The 24,741-nt window shown below is 41.1% G+C and overlaps 1 protein-coding gene across 1 annotated transcript in view; it reads right to left on the bottom strand.

Moving 5' to 3' along the window:
* Positions 1-4,824: 4,824 nt before the first annotated feature.
* Pex7 (peroxisomal biogenesis factor 7) overlaps positions 4,825-24,741 on the bottom strand; it is a 58,671-nt gene continuing 38,754 nt past the window's right edge. Inside the window, exons 9-10 of the mRNA XM_075948149.1 lie at positions 17,322-17,421; positions 4,825-5,287 (exon numbers count right to left, since the gene is read on the bottom strand). Coding sequence (XP_075804264.1) covers positions 5,219-5,287; positions 17,322-17,421 — 169 coding nt within the window. The 3' untranslated portion in view covers positions 4,825-5,218. The remainder of the gene's footprint in view (positions 5,288-17,321; positions 17,422-24,741) is intronic.

Raw genomic sequence — 24,741 nt, 5'->3', positions numbered from 1 at the left:
CTTTAAAGTATATCCTTTCGTTATGCCCTCTCTCCATTAGCTCTACTAACCGTGTGTTTGCTATTTTAGAATTTGCTGTCAATCTTTTTCTTTAGTCATGTCATCTAACTTTTAAAATGATGAGTAAGACCTTGCCAAGCCAAAGGCAGAAGACCTAAGGTACACAGACTAGCTTGAACAAAGATAGAACTGAATACTTGCATGACTTCCATGGGTTTTGTGAACATGCCGGTGGTGCTGGAGGAGCCACGCTACCGGCAGCCACGGGGACGGAGCTGTCCAGTTAGTGGAACTGAACTATTTCTAGTAGGCAATCCTACTTGCAGAGAAAGGCTTAACACTGAGACTGAGATGCTTCGGCTACATTTTAGACCAGCCTTTGGCAGCAGCACAGAGGAGGGTGGCTATGGAGGTACAGAACTAGAAACAGAGTAGCTACTTAGAGACTGGTGACAACTGTTCAGAGAGACTGGGGTGATGGTGCTTGATTTGAGGAGTAAAGGGACAGGACACAGAGTGATCTGTTCAGTGTGTGTGTGTGTGTGTGTGTGTGTGTGTGTGTGTGTGTGTGGAGGGGGCCGAGGAGTTTGAATGTAGGTCTTTAGCTGACCTAAACTCATGCTTAACTTGACTCTTCCTTGGCACCTAATGAGAAAGCACACACAGGAGGAAGCTGCCGGTGTAGTGAGCAAGATGATTTTGGCTGGAAGAAAACGGATTCACAGGCTCATGACAGAACATGCAGAGGAGGGCAGGAGGCAACCAGTATTCCGTTCATATGTACAAAGGTTTCAAAAACACTTTTAAGGAGATTGGTGCATCTAAGAAGAGATCTGTTGGTAAGAAATCACTAAGGGTTCATCTCTGGAAAAGCCAAAATCCTAAGGGATTCAGTGAAGAAGTGTGAAAGACAAAAGCAATGTGATCTAGAGTGAAGATGGTGACCAAAGGGTCACCCAAGCTCACACTCAACTTCATCGCCGTTTAGGCTGGAAAATGTAATTTTGTTAGTCCTCTCAAGATGGTGATAATCTAGTCACCAGAGCGCACATCTCGATTCTTAGCAATAACACTCATCTTATTAGAAAGGCAGTCATGTGGTAGGGGCAAAGGTTTGAAGTCTGCTACGCAAGATTTCAATTCAGTTTATTACTTGGTGTCTCTTGTGACTCCAGACACCCTGGCTTCCTTGTCAAGGAAGCCATGGCACTGGGCAGGTAAGTAATAAAGATCAAGAAGGAATACCTTTAATCCTAGCACTCGGGAGGCAGAGACAGGTAGGACTCTCTGAGTCCAAGACCAGTCTGGTCACATAGTGAACTCTGGGACAGCCAGAGCTACATAGTGAGACCCCGTCTCAAACAAACCAACACAAAACAAAACAAAAAAAAAAACAAAAAGGACTGCATACGTGGAGCATGTCCCACACTGCCCTGGTGGTAGATGGGTCATGTAGTCCTTCACAGCAGGTGCAGGGGTAGTCTAGAAAGCAGGTAGGATGGATGCTCACAGCAGGTGATCAGGACATCAGTGCTGATTTCTTCCAGGAATGAATTTTCATCCAAAAGCTTCTGAATTCATGAACTACCAAGGTTTCAAAAAGCATGCCCCTTCACTTTTAGAGCAGAATCCAGCTGGGCCCCTTTTCATCTTTCAATACTAGCTTGAGAACCAACTGGTTAATACTTACTCATAGACAGATGCCAAGAGCCAGAGCTATGTACCAGAGAGTCAGAGCATAAACAGCCCTCACATGTTGTAAGGAGGCCGCTAGTTAATCCCCGGCCACTTAAACCCGAAACAATCACACAGAAATTGTATTAATTAAATCACTGCTTGGCCCATTAGCTCTAGCTTCTTATTGGCTAACTCTTATATCTTAATTTAACCCATGTCTAGCAATCTGTGTATTGCCACATAGCTGTGGCTTACTGGATAAAGTTCCGGAGTTTGTTTCGGCAGGGCAACATAGCTTCTCTTTGACTCCTTTCTCCCAGCATTCAGTTTAGTTTTCCTCACCTACCTAAGTTCTACCCTATCAACAGGCCAAGGCAGTTTCTTTATTAACCAATGGTATTCACAGCATACAGAGGTGAATCACACATCACTCACATCCCTGAACACAGGGAAAATGGATCAAGAGATGCTAGGGAATTTTCTTGTCCTTGTGTTTTGTTTTGTTTTTGAAACAGGGTCTCACTTTGCAGTCCTGGTGCCTCATACTCACTGTATAGCCCAGGTAGCAAGCTCCTCTTGCTGCACCCTTTCAGGTGCTAGAATTATAGGCATGCACCATTACACTTGGCAAACTTTTAAAAAGAACTTTTGGTTTTGTTATTTGATGGTTTCATATTTGAATACTGTGCATTCTGATTATTATAACCCCCTCCAATTTCTCTCTCACCTCTGTTAGTCTTCCTCCCTATTACACTCCTTCCTACATTCATGACTTTTGTTTCTGAGACCCACTGAGTTTGTCTAATCAAGAATTTGGGACCATCTGACGAAGCCTGTTTGAATCGTCAGTGGGTACTGAAGAAATGACTGTCCCTCCCCTAGAATATACTAGAAGCTAGTAGTTGAGCAGAGAGGGGGAAAAAGTTAGCCTTTATTTTATTTATTATTATTGTTGTTGTTGTTTTGAGACAGGGTTTTGCTGCGTAGCCCCTGGCCATCCTGGAATTCAACTCTGTAGACCAGGCTAGCCTCAAACTCAGAGATCCACCTGCCTCTGCCTCCCAAGTGCTCAGATTAAGGGTGTGAGCCACCACCATCACCTAGCTTTTAAATCTTAAGGTTTGTGTTTCAAAAGATGCATGGTATATTCTTATAATAATCTTTCATATTCAAAGAAAAAAAAATTTCATTTCATTTAAATATGATCTGGGTTTACTCCAGGTTCTACCAACACAGAATAACCACCGTGGACCCACTTTTGTTGAAACACACTTTGGTGAGATTCTATTAGTTCCCGTGGAGGAAAAGGACAAGGGGCAGCTGTATGCAACTCCGAGCACACAATTGGAAGGAAGAGCTGAGTGCCCTGCTCACTACCATCCACTGCAAAAGGAACTAGTAGTATTTCTGATTCAGGATGCAAGACAACAGGTGTCCTTGCCATGACATGATCCATTCATTTCAACAAATATACTCTGAGTGTCTCCTACATGCAAGGCCTGGTGATAAGACAGTCTGGGTCTTCAGACCATGGACACTGAGCTGCGTGACTGATCATGCTTCTCACTTATGAAGTTGGAAACCTTAGAAGCAAGTCTTCGGTCCAGTCAGTAGCAACTTACAGAACTCTGTGGTTTGCATTTCCCAACCCTGCTCTGGCTTCGTTTTGTCTAATGTTCTACTTCTAAATTTATGCTGTTTTGTGTCTTAAGCTGTCTTCATCTTATGTTTTCTGAAATAAGACATAAATTTGTATGGCATATACACTTGGCTTCATTTTTGTTCTGATTTTTACAAGTATATTTTGTTCTTAAAATTAGGATATCCAGTTTTCCTAGCACCCCTTATTAAAGACGCTTTCTTTCCTCCAGTGTGTATTTTTGGAATATTTGTTAAATCTCAGATGGCTGCAATTACAAGCACTCATGTTTGGGTGTTCTATTTTGTTCTATGAATCTATGTGTCTATTTTTGCACCAGTACCATGCTGTTTTTCTATTTACTATAGCTCTGCAATATAGCTTGGAATCTGGTATAGTAATCCCTCCAGCACTGTTGTTTTGTCAAGATTGCCTTGGCTACCCTATAAACTTGAATTGTTTGGGTTTTTTTTTGTTTTGTATTGTATTTTTTTTTATATTTCTGTGAAGACTGTCACAGGGACTTTGACTGGGATTGAGCTCAATCTGTAAATGGCTTTTGGTAGGGTGGTCATCTTCACAATATTGACTCTACCAGTCCACGAGCACGGGAGATCGTCTCATCTTCTAATTCAAGGGCTGATGAGCTAGCTCGGAGAGTTAAGGTGCTGGCCACCCAGTCTAACAATCTGACTTCCATCAAGACCTACATGGTGAAAGCTAAGAACCTACTCCTGAAAGTTGTCCTGTGACTGCCACACTCATACGGCACCCAAGTACACACATACATTCACACTCAGAATAAATATTTATTAAAATTAATATTCTCGAAGGCTTAAGAATCAGAATTTCTGCCATTTCTATAAAGCATATTTGACATATAAAATACGAGCTATGCAAAATGCTCTGTTTTACTAACTTTCACTCTAAGCTTTTCCAACCACATTTGTAATTTCTTCATTAAGGGAGGTAGCCAGGAGGGTTTAGAGCATAATTTAAAGCCACTTTAACGCGCATTAACTAGAAGACTTAGTAGGACCATGGCATGGCGGGGGGAGGAGGAGAGAGAGATAAGGGATGAACAAGGTCTCATTAGGTAGTTCAAGCTGGCCCGAGACTTGCAATCCTCCTGCCTCAGCTCTCCAAGGCCTGGAATTATAGGTGTGTGCTGCCACACCTGGCTAAAAGTTCTGATAGTGAAGAAGTGGGAAGAGAAAAAAAAATGTCATGGGTATAGTACCTAAAAGGATTTAAATACAAACTTAAAATTAATCTGCTAACTCATGGCACTCTACAGTTTACAGCACAGCACCATCCTGAGAGAACTCCCTCTGAGGGAATGTCAGACACATGGTAGATGCGCAGTAAACAACTGCCAAATAATGTAAACCTACATAGAGATCACATGGAAACAAAGGCTACATCTACATTAAATACAAGAATATATCCACATACACAACACAGTTTTAAAAGGCAACCATATTAGGATGTCACAAAATGACACACAATCAAGAAATGCAGTTTATTTTGATTTTTATCAATAAGGATGGTTATATTTTACATTCAAAATGACAAATTCAAAATGAAATATATTACTGTCCATGAAATTTACTAACCTCCCATATTTTTGTCCATTTTACAATACAGAGATAACATTTTAACAGACATTACAATATACGTCATAACAATAATTATTTTTTAGGATTACAGAAAATATGGCTTATGTCTTACAATATAATACAATGTCTTTATCAGCTGCCTTAAAACTGATTTCAGTGCAAGTTTGAAAATTCTGAAATCTCAGAATCTATAAAGGCCTGCTTTCTATGCTTTCAGTAGTTAATGTTTTGTTGTTAAGTAGTTCATCGGTCAATATCCCAGTTCAGACTAGGGCAGCACATCTTAGCCAGGAACCGTGAGACAAACAGGGTTATAGATCTTTATGGTTTCATCCCAGGAGCAGTCAGCCACCTACAAAACACAAGCACAGTCAGGAAAACATGCAGGTTCACAGACTGAAAGCCGCAGCGGATGTCAGCCCTGGTCACTTAGCATGTGGGTCACTACTAGTAATCATTATTTTAAATAAAATACACAGGGATCTGTTTCCGATTGAAAGTTAGTTCTCTTTTAAAGATATGTTTCGGGGACTGTTTCCAAATGATTGAAGCTGCCTGTGCATCCCTTTCTTCACTAGAGAGCTATATAATTCCTTGCCTCCTGAGACAATGTTCAAAGATGTACTCCTAGCCTGAGAAATGAGACTATTTGCTCAACAGACAGTTTAATGTTTTTCTGACAGCACAGACACTGGGAGAGAGCAATAAGGCATGATGGAACAATATCTATCCAGAAAGATCCGAATACATGCCTGAACGTATAAGCTGGTGTGGACAGATGTGACAAAATATCTCATGTGAGGTTAGTCTGGAACACACTCTAGAAGCCTTCACAGAGCCATGGCATTCCAACTGAAGGCCCAGAGCTGAAGCCAGCGCTTAAAACCTGCTAAAAACAGTCCCTCAAAAAGGGCAAATTGTCGATCATTACTTGCCTAACCTTAAAGTCAGATCTGACACTGTAGGATGCAAATATTAATTTACTCCTGGGTACATGTTTTCAAATGTCGGGACTCTCAGGCGAACACCAACTATATCACAAAGAAAAGATTTAAAAAATGAGGTTTTGAATACAAAATATCTATAAATTGTGTTTCTGAATCCCAATCTTCAATTCAATTTCTTACTTAATCATGATTTATAGTAATTAAAAAAAAGTCAAGGCCACTGAATTAACAAATGTTCTTAAGACTATACTTGAATAGTAGTATAAGAAAGACAAAAACTTTAATGATAAGGGATTATATAGTCATTCAAATTAATGCAAATAAGTATGGCATTCCTCTGTCATTTACTAAGTTCTACAAATTGAAACAAATTTATACTAAATATACGGTTTAAAAATCCAGTATTTACTGAGAAGCACAAACCCCCAAGTCTCCATGGTGGTACAGTGGCCTTAAGAGGAGCCTAAGGGGAGCTTCCCATGAGTTATCATCAATACCAGATGGCTGCTGAGCACTGCTTCCCTCTAACCCTGCAGTCAAAAAAGGGCTGGTTATCTTAGTACTTCACAGCATCCATGTATGGTCAACCTAAACAGCATGTTAAAACTGCTCATAATAAAGGCTGACAAAAAGACAAACAAAGATTTCTAAAGTAAAAACCATTATGGAAGGGTGGGACAGCTAAACCCATTTTAGGCGTGGTATGGAAACTTAATATAGTAGAAGCTTCCTATAATATATACATACATATACACACATACATACACATATACATACATACATGAAGATAATCTAAATGAAACTGCCAAATAATGGGGAAGACAGAGCCTCGACAAGACATCTCTCATGACCAAAATTCCAGTATCAGGAATGGGTAAAGTCTAAATGAGTTCTTATCCCAAGACCTCTCATGGAAACCCCTAACCCTGACTACAGTCAAGGCTATTGGTGCTCTCCACAAACTGACAGCAAGGCCTTATTGCTGATGACACCACCTACACAACTCACTGAACATGGAGAGGTCAAGCTGGTGACTACAGAGAGCATTCAGCTTTACATTCTAGCATCTTTGGTACAGGAAGGTACTCTGCATGCTACCAAAAGAGAAATACAAACACCTGTTGGAAGGAAGGCTGCTCATTCATTTCCCAGCAGCCCAGACCAGAAATAATGACATAGAAACTATATTATTTGAAATATTGTTTGGCTAACAGCTTAAGCTTATTTCTAGCTAGCTCTATATCCTAAACGATCCCATCTCCAGTAATCTGTGCATCACCACGAGGTCGTGGCCTACCATCAAAGTCTCAGTGGGCTCAGGTGGCAGGCTCCAATGGAGGCATCTGTCTCCTGTGGGCAGCTACATGGCTTCTCACTGACTCTGCCTTCTTTCTCCCAGCATTCAGATTAGTTTCCCGCCTACCTCTATTCTGCCCTATTACAGGCCAAAGCAACTTCTTTATTCATTAACCAATAAAAGCAACACATATACTTCCCACATCAAACACGATAAAGTTAAACCTTTCAGTCTATAAGAGTGACCTGCCTGCAAGAGATGCTGGTGTAATAACAGCAGAAAACATGTAGGAATAACCAACTATCTGATCTAAGCTGATTTAAGGCCCACTCCATGAGATGGCTCCCATTACCCACCATGCTTGGGTGGCCAAGGACCTAGAGAAACCAAACTCTACTGTTCTGCTTCAGGGACATAGAAATAAAAAGACTCCTAATGGCATTCTGCTATACTCATAGACCAGTGCCATCGTCAGAGAAGCTTCCTCCTGCAGCACATGGGAACAAATACAGAGACCCACAGCCAGACATTATGCAGAGAGTGAGAGATTCAAGAACACTCAGTCCTAAAAGGGATCAAATCCTTCCCCTCAAGGCTCAAGGAACGGCAGAAGAGAAGGAAAGATTGCAAGAGTCAGAGGGGATGGAGGAGACCGAGGAATCGAGGCCTTCTGGACAGCAGCGCTGGTGTGCACATAAACACACAGAGACTGGGGCAGTGTGCACAGGGCCTGCACAGGTCTGCATCAGATGGGGCCTGAGAGCCGCTCCCACTACCCTAGCCTTGTTCTCAGGTGGGGCCCTGGGAACAGCATCGCTTGGGGTTGACACACAGCTTAGAGTCTTCAAACCCAAGTCCTTAACAGAATAAAATAATAATTAAAGCCGGAGGATACATGTAATACTAAGAGCGCTATGGATTCAGCTTGTAGAGAATGAAACTGCACTGGAAATGGCAGACTGCAAACATGAGCATTAGGAGGTGAATTTATATCTTTGATTTTATTAATTATTAAAATACACATGCCAACGACACAGCAATTAATCTCAGATAAGGTGATATGGCCATTCATGTAATAGAGAATCACCACGGATTCATCAAGAGATTTATTTTACTGACAACTTTTCCATTTCCTATTTATCACTATAATATTTTCTCTCAATTTTGTGGGCAATTGCTTTTGCCCTTGGGAAACTTGCTCAATCTACTGTAATTATCTACATGACATATGGCCTCCTTAGCAAGAATAAAGAGAACTAACAGAAAGGTGTAGAAAAAGGGCTTTGGAAAAAAAATCACTAATGGTCAACTTCACATTTTGAAAAGGCAGCTCAGTCACTGTTACCATTGCTGTCAATTTGATGGGATCTAGAATCAATTCATTCATTCACCCACTCACTCACACAGCACACAAATATCTAGTACTTCACATTGTTCTGTTATATAGGTTCTAACATCAAAACATTTAGTTTACACTCAAAATATGTTTTAAAATTTAAAACAATTATTTCTAAATTAAAAAATAAAGGAGGGAAAATAGAGGAGAGAACAGCACCAGCCTCCATGGTGAAAGGCAGAAATACATGGTTACAGGCAAAGGTGGAGGACAGTGAGTGAATTTAGGAATAACAAATAATAAAATACAATTGGTCTGGAACATGGCTGCATAGGAAAGTAAGAACCAAAATTAGAAAGGAAGACAGTTTTTAGCACATCTAGGAGATAAACATTAAAAGTACAGATTCTGCTCTAAAGATTGCCATTAAAGGTTTCTAGGCAAAGATGACGTAATGACAACTTTAACTTGTGGGTCTACAAATCAAGACTGGCCTATAATCTACCATTAGCACTGTACAGAGCCAACACACTCCCAACAGCACAGAAAGCTAGCAGTGATCCCATTGGTCCCTCTGAGTCAAGTGATAGGGTTTGCATGCTCTAGTATCCTGCATGCTTGAGAGACACTGGTAAAGTAAAATCATAGATGTGATGGCAAGCTGAATTAGGGGATACAAAGAGACAAGCAAATTCAGATGACTTTCGGGTTTCTAGATAGGCTCCAATGTTCAATCATAGACCAGGTCAGGAATTCTGGAGCAAATGCAAGACACACAGATTACACAGTGAAGGTAATTGGAGAAATGAGTCAAATAACTAGCACGGGATTAAATGATAGCCCCAAGCTGAAGCTATCCCTTGAGAGAAAATCATAACTTAGAAGTCATAATTTAAGAGAAAAAAATGGGACTATTGGAGAACAGCTGTTTCTGGAAGTAAGAAAGAAAGAAACTGGTATACATATAAAGACATAACGGCCAGTGTTGGCACACGCCTTTAATTCCAGCACTTGGGAGGCAGAAGCAGACAGATCTCTGGGTTTCCAGATCAGCCTGTTCTACAGGTGAATTCCAGGACAACTAGACAACTAGAGCTACACACACACACACACACACAGAGAGAGAGAGAGAGAGAAAGAGAGAGAGAGAGAGAGAGAGAGAGAGAGAGAGAGAGAGAGAGAGAGAGAGAGAGAGAGAGAGAAACGTTGTCCTGAAAAAAAAATAAGAAAGCAAGAAGATTATTTGTTAGCTTTTAAATAACAGATGGGAAAGATGGGGAAGAGTCTGCAACTGATGGAACTGGGTAAGGCGGTGGCTGGAAGCTGCCTGAAGAGGCAGGCTAATGAAAACTAGACTACTAGAAGAGCAGAAAAGAACAAGGGCATCCGACATCACAAGAGGAGTGACAGAAGCGCTGAAAGGTGTGAGAAGCTGAAGGAACACCAGCAAAAAGCAGTACAGGGCTGCTGGTGCCTAGCTCCCTGGTTGGGGGGGGGGTTAAGATTAGTTGGTGTATTGTCCTGCTTTCTGTTACTGTAATAAGACACTGAACAAAAACAACCTTGGGGAGGAAAGAGTTTATTTTAGCTTATGGCTTGTAGTCCAGCATGAAGGGGATTCAGGGCAGGAACTGAGGCAGGGACCTGGTGGAAGGAACTGAAGTAGAAACCACAAAGAATTGCTGCTTGCTGGCTGTGCCCTGTGGCTTACACAGCCTGCTTTCTTATATCAGCCAGAACCACCTGACTAGAGATGGCACTGCCCACAGTGGGCTGGGGCCTATCACATCAATCAATAATAAAAAAGATGCCCTACAAGCAATATGACTGAGGCAATTTCTCAGCAGTAATTGCCTGAATTTCACCATGAGAAAATTTAATAAAATTATATTAAAGTTCATGTTAAAATATCCTGATGAGACAAGGGAGCAGCCACTGAGGGAGCAGGCCAGAGACAGAGACCTCTATGGGACAGGGCCCAAGCCAGGGAACTCCGTGGGAGCAGGTCCAAGCCAGGGACATCTGTGGCAACAGGCCTGAGCTAGCAACCTCCGCAGGAGCAGGTGCAAGGGAGCCACTGCTGAGGGAGCAGGCCTGAGCCTGAGACCCCTGCAGGACCAGGCATGAATCAGCGACTGGGACAGGCCTAAGCCAGCAAACTCAGCCAGTGACTTCCGCCAGAACAGGCCTAAAGCAAGGACTTCCACAGGAGCTGGCCTGAGGCTGCTGCAACCTCCATGGAGCAGGTACAAGGGAGCAACCACCAAGGGATCAAGCCCAAGCCAGAAACTTCTGCAGGACCGGGCCCAAGCCAGGGACATCTGTGGGAACACACCTGAGCCAGCAACCTCTTCCTAAGCAGGCCCAAGGCAACGACCTCAGCAGAACAGCCCCAAGCAAGCAACCTCTTTGGGAGCAGGTCAGAATGACCCCAGAGATTGCAGAGAAACGTCAGGAGCACTGAGTGACCTCTGGAAACACCAAGTGACCTCTGGGGTGCCTGGAACCATGGCCCTAACTGCACCATGAGGATCAACCATCTGAGCCCTAGAGTCAGAGCCACCTGGAAGATTGATCACCAGACACACAGCCCCAACTACACCAATCAGAGGAAAATATGGGTAGACAAGGTAAGAACACACTCAACACCACAAAGAGCAACACTACACCAATAAAAACTAAATCAGGAACACTTAAACACTCCAATATAGATGAAACAAGAAATAACAAAATAACTTTAGAAGAATGTCTGAGACCCTTAAGAAATGACAAATTCCTTCAAAGAAATGGAGGAAAAGACAAATAAAAAATGGGAAGAAATCAACAAAGGCCTTAAAGAAAACCAAGAGAAAGCAATCAAACAGATAAAAGAATCTATTCAAGACCTGAGAATGGAAATAAAGACAATAAAGAAAACACAAACTGAGAAAATTATAGAAATGGAAATTATGAGAAAACAATCAGGAACCACAAATACAAGCATAAATAGCAGACTACAAGAGATGGAAGAGATAATCTCAAGCACTGAAGATTCAATAGAGGAAAATAGACTCATCAGTCAAAGAAACATTAAATCTAAAAAAAGCTTCACACAAAATATCCAGGAAATATGGGACACCATAAAAAACCAAACCTAAGTGATGGAGGAAGGTCATTGGTTAAATAATAAAGAAACTGCTTGGCTGGCCCTCATAGGTTAAAACATAGGTGGGAGGAGTAAACAGAACAGAATGTTGGGAGGAAGAGGAAGTGAACTCAGAGGCCATGCTCCCCTCTCCTGGGCAGACGCCATGAAGCAAGCTGCCAGGTCAGACATGCTGAATCTTTCCCGGTAAGACTGATGCTACTCAGATTATTAGAGATGGGTTGATCGGGATGTGAGAATTAGCCTGGAAGGGCTAGAGTTAATGAGCCAAGCAGTATTTAAAAGAATACAGTTTGTGTGTTGCTATTTCGGGTAAAGCTAGCCGGTGGCAGGAGCTGGGTGGCGGAATGCAACCTGCAGCTCCCTTCAACACCGAAGAATAATAGGCATAGAAGAAAAAGTCCAACTCAAAAGCACAGAAAATATATTAAACAAAATCATAGAAGAAAACTTTCCCAACCTAAAGAAAGATATCTATATGAAGCTTACAGAACACCAAATAGACTGGATCAAAAAAAAGTTCCCTCACTACATAATAATCAAAACACAAATCATAGAGAATAAAGAAAGAATATTAAGAGCTGCAAAGGAAAAAGGCCAAGTAACTTATAAAGGCAGACCTATCAGAATTTCACATGACTTCTCAATGGAAACAAAGAAAGCCAGAAGGTCCTGGTCAAGAGTTATACAGACATTAAGAGGTCATGGATACCAGCCTTGACTACTATACCCAGCAAAACTTTCAATCACCATAGACAGACAAAACAAGATATTCCATGACGGAATCAGATTTAACCAATACCTAGCCACAAACCTAGCCCTACACAAAGTACTAGAAGGAAACACCATGGAAGTTGGCTTCATCCACAAAATCACAGACAATAGATGATCTCACAGCAGCAAATCCCAAAGAAGGGGAAAACACACACTGTATCATCACCAACAATGAAAACTAAAATAACAGGAACAAGCAATTATTGGTCATTAATATCCCTTAATATAAAAGGACTCAACTCACGTATAAAAAGACACAGGCTAACAGACTGGATACAAAAGCAGAATCCATCCTTCTGCTGCATACAAGAAACGCACCTCAACCTCAAAGACAGACATTGCCTCAGAGTATAGGGTTGGGAAAAGATTTTCTAATTGAATGAACCTAAGAAACAAGCTAACCTAATAGCTAACAAAATAGACTTTAAACAAAAATCAATCAAAAGAGACAAAGAAGAATATTCATATTAGTCACAGGAAAAATCCATCAAGAGGAAATCTCAATACTAAACATCTATGCTCCAAACACAAGGGCACCCTCATATGTAAAAGAAACGCTTCTAAAGCTTAAATCATACATTAAACCCCACACACTAATAGTGGGAGACTTCAACACCCTACTTTCAACACTGGACAGGTCTGTCAGACAGAAAATTAACAGAGAAATAAGGGAACTAACAGATGTTATGACTCAAATGGACTTAACAGGCATCTATAGAACATTCCATCCAAACATAAAAGAATATACCTTCTTCTTAGCATCTCGTGGAACCTTCTCAAAACTGACCACATACTAGGTATCAAAGCAAATCTCCACAGATACAACCCCATGTATCTTATTGGATCACCATGGTGTAGAATTAGAATTCAACAGCAACACAAATTTCAGAAAGCCCACAGACACATAGAAATTAAACAATGCTCACCTGAATCATCAATGGGTCAAGGAAGAAATAAAGGAAGAAATTAAAGACTTCCTAAAATTCAATGAAAATGACCACACAACATACCCAAATTTATGTGACACAATGAAAGCAGTGTTAAGAGAAAAGTTCATAGCATTAAATGCCTACATAAAGAAACTGAAAAACTTGCAGACGTGTATGACAAACTTTAAATCTTTGAAAAAAAGAAACTGAAGAAGACACTAGAAAATGGAAAGAGCTCCCATGCTCTTGGGTAAGTCAGAATTAACATAGTAAAAATGGCAATCTTACCAAAAGCAACCTACAAATTCAATGCAATGCCCATCAAAATCCCAGCAAAATTCTTCCCAGACCTCGAAAGAACAATACTCCAATTCATATGGAAAACAAACCCCAGATACCCAAAACAATCTTGTACAATAAAGGAACTTCTGTGGCATCACAATCCCTGACTTCAAGCACTACCACAGAGCTACAGTACTGAAAACAGCCTGGTATTGGCATAAAAACATACAGGAGAACCAATGGAACTGAATCAAAAACTCAGATATCAATCCACACACTTAAGAACAACAAAGAAGCAAAAATTATAAAATGGAAAAAAGAAAGCATATTCAACAAATAGTGCTGGCATAATTGGATATCAACATGTAGAAGAATGAAAATAGATCCACATCTATTGCCATGCACAAGACTCAAGTCCAAATAATGACATCTTGAAATTTGTGGCCTAATGGATGGATCTAGAAAATATCATATTGAGTGAGGTAACCCAGACACAGAAAGACAAATATAATATGTACTCACTCATAAGTGGCTTTTAAACATAAAGAAAACCAGCCTACAATTCACAACCCCAGAGAACCTAGACAATAAAGAGGACCCTAAGAGAGACATACATGAATCTAATCTACATGGGAAGTAGAAAAAGACAAGATCTCCTGAGTAAATTGGGAGTATGGGGTCCATGGGAGAGAACTAAAGGGGACAGAAGAGAAAGGGAGGGGAGGGGAGAAAAATATATAGCTCAATAAAAACAATAAAAAAATCCTGATGAGAGGAAGATTGTGGAAGGAATGTGTAAAGATCCCTAATCTGCACCTGGCTTACACTCTGTGAAAGCATCACTGAGCATTCAAAAGACCAGCAGAGATGCTGCAGAGCACAAAGGCCGGAGTTCTAAAGATAAATTAGTACAGAAAGGGAACTTCAGTTATGTAAGTGGGTATGTTACAGGCCAAGTGTCCCAGACCGAACAACAGACAAGGGCTCTCCCATTCCGACATAATGAGGATAAAGGAAGAAAGAGGAAATGCAAGGACTGTGTGAATCATGGTCAGACAGAAAAAAAAAATCAAAGAAAAAGTGTCTTAAGTGACAGTAACTAAGCTAGTTAACAAGCGAAGACAGAGTATTTCCCAGCAATTGTCCTGAAAGAGCACCCTAGACATTTATTTGTCAGGCTTGAAGCCTTTAAAGAGAAGATCTTACACTCTGTCGAGAAGAAAGGTGGTGTAAGAACACCTTTGGACCTATTTTTTCAGATCTTTAAGAATGGAGACACTAAAAAGAACAAGGATTATAAATATGACTCACACGATCCTGAGAGAACAATCAGCGAGGTGCCATCATTGCTAGATCACAAGACATTGAGTATTGAGTAGCTCTGGAAAGACACTAAGAGGTGAGAGGCACTTTCTAACAGAATAAAATATGAACAAAGGGTAAAATTGTACTGACTTGCAATCAATGAATTCAAGAAGGGTAATTAAGAGACATCAAAACTCTCAACAATGGTGAACATGGCAAACTTTCTATAACTACAAATTCTTTGCAGCCCCTCACAGCTGGAGTGCACAGAGTGGTATGTGACTGCCAAGGCTAGTCCCAAGATGCCTTGCAGCTTTTGTAATTTCTTGGAAGCACACTATGGCTAAATGAAACTGGGCTTCTCCAAAGGACTCATGGCCCATATGGCAACTGGCACTGCCAGACAGAAGTGAATAAGGTCACCACAGGTCACCCTGCTCTAGCTAAGCTGCCAGCTGTCAGGAATCATATGAGGGCCCAGGTGAGACCAACACAAGAACTGATGGGCCCAAATGGCTGACTCAAACCTGTGAGCAAACAGAACAATTGTTTTAAGCCATTAACTGTAGAGTGGTTTAACCAGCAAGAGAAATGTTAAAATGAGGGGGGTGGTGAGGGAGGGAGAGAGAGAAACAGGCACTTCTGTTTCTAGGGTCTCATGTCTGGCACATCTGAACTGTGGGTTACAAGTTAAAGATCCTGCTTCTCCACTCCTAGCTGCTCTCAACAGGAACTATACTTCCTTAATATAAATGGAATTTGGTTAATCAAAGGTTATTGACATGACACACGTCAATTGCCAGGCTACAGAGAATAGGTGGCTTTGCAATAAAATCTTATTGTTGTCGTTGATTAATAAACCTCCTGTCACTTTTAATAACCTGGTCTATGAGAGCTCTTTTCAGGCAGACGTGAGGAGCCACCACAACCAAGGACACAGAGGAGCTGCAGGTGACACCGCGTTCCTGGCCTGGGTCTCACAGGAAGTAAAACTAGGTAACAATGGATATTCAATGTACATTTGTATCTGATCCTTTGGTATTGCCTCGTTTCAATGGTATATTACAGCCTTTTCAAAATTAGAATAGCAAGTAACTGCAATTATCTTTATTTCTGTCTTTTCAAGACAGGGTTTCTCTGTGTAGCCGTGGCTGTCCTGGAACTCGCTTTGTAGACCAGGCTGGCCTTGAGCTCACAGAGACCCACCTGCCTCTGCCTCCCAAGAGCTGGGATTAAAGGCGTGCGCCACCACCACCCAGCACAATTACCGTCTTTAAAAATATTAATGTTTCTCAGAAAAGGAGCTGGGTCATTAAAGGAGTATTATATTTACACTAAAGACAATTCCATTCCATTTTCTTTCTTTCTTTTTTTTTTTTGATAGGTTATTAAGTCAGTTTAAAACAATTATTTTAGTGGTAACTTAAATGTCTGAAAGTGTCTCGGGACTATTTTAAATTTAGAATCCTATCATTAAGTTCCTAAAATAAAATAAGGCTATGTGCTTACTTCAAGTTGGGTGTACAGTGGTGAAAAGGGGGATTTTCTTTTTAACTTGAAAATTCAGTACAAAAGCCAAACTCTTCCACCAGCCTCAAGCCCCACCCATCGTGGTTTCTTGCCTACACCATTTCAGCCTATGCTCGATGCCCCTCAATCCTCAGCATATGATGGCGTCTCGACCTGACCTTACAATTCCTCACGCTCAAACAATAGGATTTCTAATGAACTCTCAAGCTCTCAAGAGGACAGGAGAGGAAAAATACAAAGTTTATTAAGTAAAACAGAACTTCTCTTCTGCTTTCTTCTCCATCGGAAGCCTCCCATTGGGCCTGGAGTGTGGGGATGGGTGAGAGTCCACAGAAAACCCATCCGCCAGTTGTCTGATCGCTTAGTGCTGCAGCCAGGACCACAGGCCCCCGACTCCCGCCAAGCTCTGGGGACAGAGCACCCCATTTCATCTTTCCCTTGTCCTCCTGCTTCAGGAACAGGCGAAAGAAAGTCTACGGCACTTTAGACATGGCATCTTGAGGGAAGGTTCCTTTTCCTGTCAGAGAAGTCAGACTCTCCCTCCCCACTTTTATTATCCAAGATCATCAGTGACAGACAAGACAGACTGCCTGTGACAACTAAAGGAGGCAAGCACCCCAGCGCTGCTGGACAGGCTTTTCAGAGGAGAGCTGCGGCCACTTTCCTGCATGCTCCTTCTCACCTCTTAGCACTCGTGGAAGTGCAAAGGTCGGGTTAATTGAGTGAGTGCTCCCTGAGGGCCACAAGCTCCACAGGAAGCCACCCTGAGGGCCACACTTTCCACATGTAGAGCTAGCTGTTAATTGTGCAGATAGAAAAGCCATGAAATTGCACCCGTTACCTCGGTGGGACTCTGGAGACTGAAATCTAAGCCACAAGTAAACTCCGTATGATGTTCCACTGTTTCCAGAAGTGGATCAGACTTTGAAAAATTCCAGAATCTGTAACAATAAAAAGAGAGAGGAGATAAAAAGAGAATGGGAGTCTAAAACATTTCTATTAACAAACAGATATATGGCACAGGAAAGATTTTTATCACAACAGGCTCAACTAATTCATAAGTGCAGGCCCCACTATTGATTTACATAAAGTATCTAATAAGGAAAGCATGTATTCCATTCTATTAGATCAAAGAACAAAACAGAATTACCATCTGCCAAGTATTTGTTTAAAATTACTGTGTTCTCATTTTGATAGCTTGGAAAATGGAAGCCTAAAAAGTTTTTGTTTAGAAGCTGAACTGTTAAACTCTCCAAGGCATTTGGAAAGAGAGACACAGCTTTCTTTCATAGGTGTTTCTAAAAGCAATCATGCCTGCAAACACGAATCAGATGAACTCTTAACATCTTGTGATTTTTAAATTCTATTTCATTTCTTAACAAGTAGCATGAAAAGCACTTAGGTTTAATTTACATTTCAACAGCAATTCAATTTCTGTACAATGAATCTGTCCTCCGTGAACACCACTGTAAATGCTGAAACTCTCTTTCAGGCACAGCCTGTCTTAGAGATTCCCCATCAATGTCATTTCCAGAGTCAAGCCAATAGTTTATATTCTACTTCTCCTTTATAAACTGAGAATGACAATATTTACCATAATACAGCTCTGATTTCTGTTGTTCAGAAAATTACACTCTATTTTCAATACATAAAATAGTACTTGAGCTTCCTAAAGTTTTATCCACCTAACAGCTTTCTATTTATTCTAAACATGCTATAAAAACAGCACATTCAGAATCCTAGGAATCATCTCCTAATTCAGCTTTCTAATGATGTACAACATGGAACACGCTGAAGGTTGGGCTGGTCCCTCTGAAAGAGAGCAAACATACAGAACCAATAGTCACGGTTTGTTTAACCTGGTGGTATTATTTCCCTAATAAACACAGCGCTGGCCCTATTAAGTTCTGAAAAGGACTCTTGCTATGGATAATCTCCTGTGTGGATACCAGAGAGATACTGAACAAATAGCTCATTTATCTGATTACTGAGAGCTGCAGAATATTTAGGGAGAGAATTTTACTTCTGAAAATGTGCCTTTTAAAAATAAATTGAGGGTAGAAGCCACAGACCACAGAAATGCTAATGATAGTTTTCTTGTTTTTGCATACTTGTTCCTAGACAGTGAATTGCACCAAGATCAAATTTTCTGAATCTTAATGATGTTTATATAAGCAAAAGTCAACTTGTAATTGTACAGTCTTGTTTCTAAAAACAAGTTACACATTGATTTGCATTACTTGAGACAATAATCAGATGATTTTGCTTGTATCCACAATGTTCCAACCATTTATAATGGTTTTTAAAATACGCATTTAGCATGACAAAAATGAGTTAAGGGAAAATTAAGGTTAGGAAAGTAAGTTGGAACCTTCAATGAGACAAATAAATAACAATACATCCCATGAAGTCCCATGTGTTTGAAAGGGAGGAACTTTGGGATGCTGAGCTTCCTAGTGGTCACCAGGAAAGGAACACATCAACAGGCCCTAAACTTGCATCTACAAGCACATTGCTCATCGATCACTCAGTAAGAAAGTCTCTGATGGGAAGTTATAGACAAGACTACGGTTTATAATGAAACTGTCATTAAGACATCGTCAGTCCACAGAGATGTGTCACCAGCTGCCATTCGTCAGTCAATGGCAGCACCCAAAGAATCTTTAGTGGTCACCTGACATAATCTAGGTACTCAGCTCTCTCATCTCTGCACTTAGGTTTATTTCAGTAGATTGCGTAAGTCGAACCACCTTTATTTTACTGCAATAACTGGCTTCTTATATTAGAAGTTTGCGAAGATAATAAAGAGCAACAGGTTCCCAGAACACAATTTGTTATAGCTGTTGAAAACCACTTGAGGTAACGCTGCATGACATGAGAGTGGGCTTCATGAAAAAGGAAATGCCTACCAAGGACACATGTGGAGCCATCCAAATGACTGAAAGTGTGAGGGGCTGAGAGACATCAACAAAGGCCATCCAGATACGCTCGGCATGCAAGCATGTAATAGCAGCCATAGTGGGTATTTCAGTAAGCACACTTCCAGAATGGCTACACTTATCTCCACTCAAGCTCCACCAAAAAGAGTGAGTTATGAGAGGCAAGTGTGTGTTTCTCCAGGTTTCCTCATTGTGCAAGATGTGAGCAGCTGCTTTTTCCTTGCAGCTTTCTCCTGGACACAAGGCTTCACCACAGCAGATCAGGGGCTGCCCTGCCCTTTTCTGGTAGAAGCCAGCCCATAGACACCATTAGCCGGGCAGATAAGACACACTGTTTGCAAGCGAAATGTTTGTTTTGGTGCAGCATACACACTACTTGGTGCCCTTTTGTCTCTAGGCTGATAAAATCACTGACTATTTAGGCTCTCTGATGGGAAGTAAATACTGGACAAAGACTCCAATGATTAAAATATGACAGAACTGTAGAACATTTTTCATTGAAATTGGAGATCATATTACAAGTTACTTTTTGCCTTGACGCCACAGTTCTTCAACAAAGCAGTATAAAGTACTATTCAATAGAACATCAAAACTACTTCAAGAATTAGGCAGAAGCTACTTTGTTTCACTGAAATGTAATCTAAAATATCTAAAGTAATACTTCTGAAGTTTAGGCCACAGATGAAATCAGTAAAAACAAAGTATTCTTAAACCTCACCCTTTCCCTTGACCAACTACAGCCTGTGAGTTAGCTACCAATTCTTTACGACTCTGCTTCCACTTAAAAAAAAAAAAAGACAGGGACAGGCTTTGGCTATTTTCAGTGTGTTGCCCATATGTTAGTTATGGCTGTATTTTCACGATTTTAAATGGCACAACTGAATCACCTCCATTTGTGTTGACAATGGCCAAGTAGTCTCTAGAACAATGAGCATAAAATGCCACACATCTTTTCTATTCACTTAATAATTTATCAATAATCTATAGGCCCTACTACATGTATATTATGATGCTAAGCACCATAAGCCAAAGGAATATGGCTCAGCCTTTCCGCAGCTCACAACTCAATGGGATAGACTGACAGATGGAATGGACAGCTCTCCATTTTAGTTTTAACTGCCAAAGAACTAGGAGGTTAGTTCAGAGGTTGAGCATGCTCTTAGCATTGATGTGAGGTCCGGGTCCAACCTCTAGCAATGAAAATAAGGAAGTAAATAAATAAAGTCAAAAGCTATCAAAACACATATGGCGGCAAAAATGACATGTGCCCCTTCTTCCCCAAAGACAATGCAGTATAATGTAAGAGTGACAGCCAGAGTAAGGGGCAGTGAGCTTGGATCTGAAGGCTGAGGACTAGTCAGGTAGAAAGCAAAAATGCAGTAAAGCATTTCTGCCTGGGTCAGTAGGAGTCTGGCAGTAGGTGACAGGGGCAAGAGCAGAGAACCAAGCCTAGAACAGGGAGGTGTGGCTCAAGAAGCCAACAGGGTCAGGATGCCTCTTGTAGCCCAGGCTGACACTGAACTCACTGTGCAGGTGAGGATGACCTTGAACTCTGATCATCTTGCCTCTATTTCCCAGCTACCAAGATTAACACCATATACCACCACACCCACCTAGGAAAAGTTTAAATTTCCAAATATAATATTACAAAGATAGTAAAGAGGGTTCCCCTAACTCAAACAGTTATTTACCAGTGACATCTGTACAAAGTATAGTTGACCTTGCATTAAAAGTTATCTCTAGGGCCAGGCATGGAAATGCACAGATGTAATCCCAGTACTCAGGAGGTAGAGGTAGGTAGATCTCTGTGAGTTTGAGGCTAGCCTGGCCTGCACATGCTATGGGAAGTCCATCTGTCTATGTGTTGCCTTATTGTTTAATGAATAAATGTTTCAGCCAATGGCTTAGCAGAACAGAGGTAGGTGGGGGAAAACTAAATTGAATGCTGGGAAAAAGAGGGTGGAGTCAGAGAGAAGCCATGTAGCCCCGCCAGAGACAATTGCCAGAAGGAACTTTACCTGGTAAGCCACAGCCACATGACAATACAAAGATTAATAAAGATGGTTTAGTGTAGGATATAAGAGGAAGCTAGAAATCTGCTTAAGCTATTGGCCAAACAGTATTGCAAATAATATAGTTTTTGAGTGATTATTTCATGGGCTGGGCAGCCAGAAATGAACAAGCGACTTCCCCCAACATACACAGTGAATTCCAGGACAGCCAGGGCTATGTAGAAAAACCCTGTCAAAAATAAGAAAAAAAGTAAGAGTGGAAAGAAGGAGGGAGAGAGAGAGGGAGGGAGGGAGAAAAATGACATCTTTGGCCAATATGAAAAAAAAACGGACTTTCTGCAACGAGTGAGTTTAGGGAGATCAGTAATCTAATGAGCATCAAGGGCACATCTGGGGACAGCAACGATGAAAAAAGGGGGTGTATTTGAGATGTATTTAAATAGAATAAATGGGATGATTAATGGAACAAAGAAATTAAGAATGATTCTCATGTTTCTAGGTTCTACAGATTAATTTACAAATCTATCATGTTCTGGTAGCTTCTAAGCCCATTGAATGAAGGGACAGAGTCTTATTCTTTATATTTCTTGCATGCATAAAGTGTCTGACATGGGCTGGGCACGCAGCTCATGAGAGCACAAAGCTAGCATGTACAAGGCCTGGGGTTCAGTGAAACACAAAGTGCATGTTCCACAGACAGCACCCCCCCCCCAAGAATACTCACAAATGAATGAATGAAAAGATCATTGTTTACATTGAGCACATAATAGATAACAAAAGCCAACCTTACAAATACATTACCAAATAATGGGCCATGGATTCATGACTTCAGTCATCCAAAAAAAACAGAAACATCCCTCTAATCTGTTCCTAAAAATTCCAACTGAGTGTCATCCAGGAAACACTCACTTAGCGAGCATTGGGGCCCAATAAACTAAGTTTGGAGCCACCATTTAAAACAATGCTTCACAACTACTGAGAACTCAAGAACAATGGCACTGGGTTTTGATCCTACTGCACATACTGGCTTTGTGGGAGCCTAGGCTAACTAACTAGACCTGGAAGGAGGTAGGTGGTCCTTGGACTTCTCACAGGGCAGGGAACCCTGATTGCTCTTCGGGCTGATGAGGGAGGGGGACTTGATTGGGGGAGGGGGAGGGAAATGGGAGGCGGTGGCAGGGAGGAGGCAGAAATCTTTAATAAATAAATAAACAAAAAAAAAACAATGCTTCACGAATGTACTTCAACAGATACATTAAATGATAAAGTCCCCCTTAGACCAATAGCAATTTTTGGGCAGAAGGGAAAAGCCAACAGTGCAGTGATTTGGCTACGCTGAAATCAACTGAGAAGAAATGTCAAAAAAAAAAAAAAATCAGTGAGTGAGTCCCAGCTGTAGGCGTGTAGCGCCCCTCCAGGTTTGTGTAAGGTACACCCCAGACTTTATATTGGGTAGAAGCACCACCCAACAACTGAATCACTGATTTTTAAACTCGTGGTTTTCAAACTTAAAACTCACACCAGAATCACTTGGAGGACTTATTACACACAAATTCAAAAGGTCTGGAATTTCCCAAGAACTTGTGCAAGAAACAAGTCCCAAGTGATACCCAGGCTGCTGTCCCTGGATGGTACTGTGTGAGGCCCTGTCCCAAGGTTGCCACTGGTGAGAAGTTATTCAAACTCTTGCAACTCCAGCAAAACTCTGGAGAGGGACAAAGATGCATAGGTAAAGAAACAGTGTTATTTCAAGAAATTACTTTAGCAAACTATAAACAAGACTTCTTTTCTCTACATTATTACTAGAAAACTATGAAATGCATGTTAACACCTCCTTCTTAATAATAATAAAAAAAGATGATCCAAGACTGAATTTCTCACTTTATTCAGTCTATCTCCAGCAAGGCTGCTCTTTTATTTAGCACAGTCTGGATGGTGCTTCTGTGCTGTTTTATATACTTTCTTTTGAGGGTCTGGGGAGATACCTTATTGGTAAAGAGCTTGTCATGCAATAATTAGGACCTGAATCCTATCCCCAGCACCCACGTTAAGCCAAACATGGTAGTGTGTTTTTATAATCCAGCCACCGAGGGGACAAGGACAGGGGCTCAATGTAGTCAACCTAGCCTAATCCAGAGAACCAGGTTCCACTGACAGACCTTGTCTCAATAAACAGAATTGATGGTGTCTATGGAAAGACACGTGAAGCTGTCCTCTGGCCTCCACCTGTGCACACACATGCACACACAAATCTGCTTTTGATCATTACCAGTATCTCAAGGTTCATTTCACAGCTAAGCGGAACAGGTCACGGAAAATCCTGTGATCCTTAACACCATACCCAATTAACAGCAGTCCCAAAGTGCACATTCTACCATCACCAAGTCCATGACCTTGTCTACACAATCCACGGTGTTCAGGAGATCATACAGAGACACCATCTAGGAATCTAGAGATAGTTCTGACTAACATTCTAAAGGGTCAAACAGGCTTGTATCTTGCATCACTCTCCCCTACCTTCTCAAACTACATAGAAAATCCCATAAGCTAAAGCCCAGCCAGAGCTCCATTAGCCAGAAACTTACACTCAAACCAACACCCTAAAGAACAATGAGCCAGCATAAATGTGAACTCCTGTGACACAGAGTTCAGGAATGACTTTTCTCTTATAGTATCCTGGTAAGCACTGACCCCATCCTCCCCTCTACCATGCTTGTAAGCACTGACCCCACCCCCTCCTCTACTGTGCTTGTAAGCACTGACCCCACCCCCTCCTCTACTGTGCTTGTAAGCACTGACCCCACCCTCCCCTCTACTGTGCTGGCTCTTCCTAACTGACAATGACTCCCATTTTTTTGAAGTGCATGTCAAGAAACTAGAAATCCCTGTGGTGGCGAAAGAAGTTGATTGTTGAGTGGCACATAAAATCCACCACAAAGACTCAGGGTGAAGTCAAGGCCCACTATTTTAATTATCTTATCACTCTTAGGGGAGCTTAGAAATAAAAATTGTAGCCTAGCAAGACAGTTTGCAAAGAGAAAAAATTCACCCACTCAAAAACAGTTATTAGTATCTAATGTTTACTTATTTGCATAAATGGAAAGCTATTTAGCTTTTTGTTTTGTTTCTGGAACTAATACTGTAACAAAAAAATCAAGTTTAAAACTGAAAAGCTCTAATTGCCTGGTAATGTAAAATAAATTAGTGGTTAATTTTGGAAAACTACTTAACAGTTTTCAAAAATGACTTTTAAAAAGCCACAAATATCCAGAAGCTACACCATGTTTACAAACGTTCAAGGTGAAACAAT

Source organism: Microtus pennsylvanicus, chromosome 1, assembly GCF_037038515.1.
Source record: "Microtus pennsylvanicus isolate mMicPen1 chromosome 1, mMicPen1.hap1, whole genome shotgun sequence".
Taxonomy (NCBI): domain Eukaryota; kingdom Metazoa; phylum Chordata; class Mammalia; order Rodentia; family Cricetidae; genus Microtus; species Microtus pennsylvanicus.
Note: the sequence above shows the minus strand (reverse complement) of the source record. Positions and strands in the feature narration are given on the sequence as shown.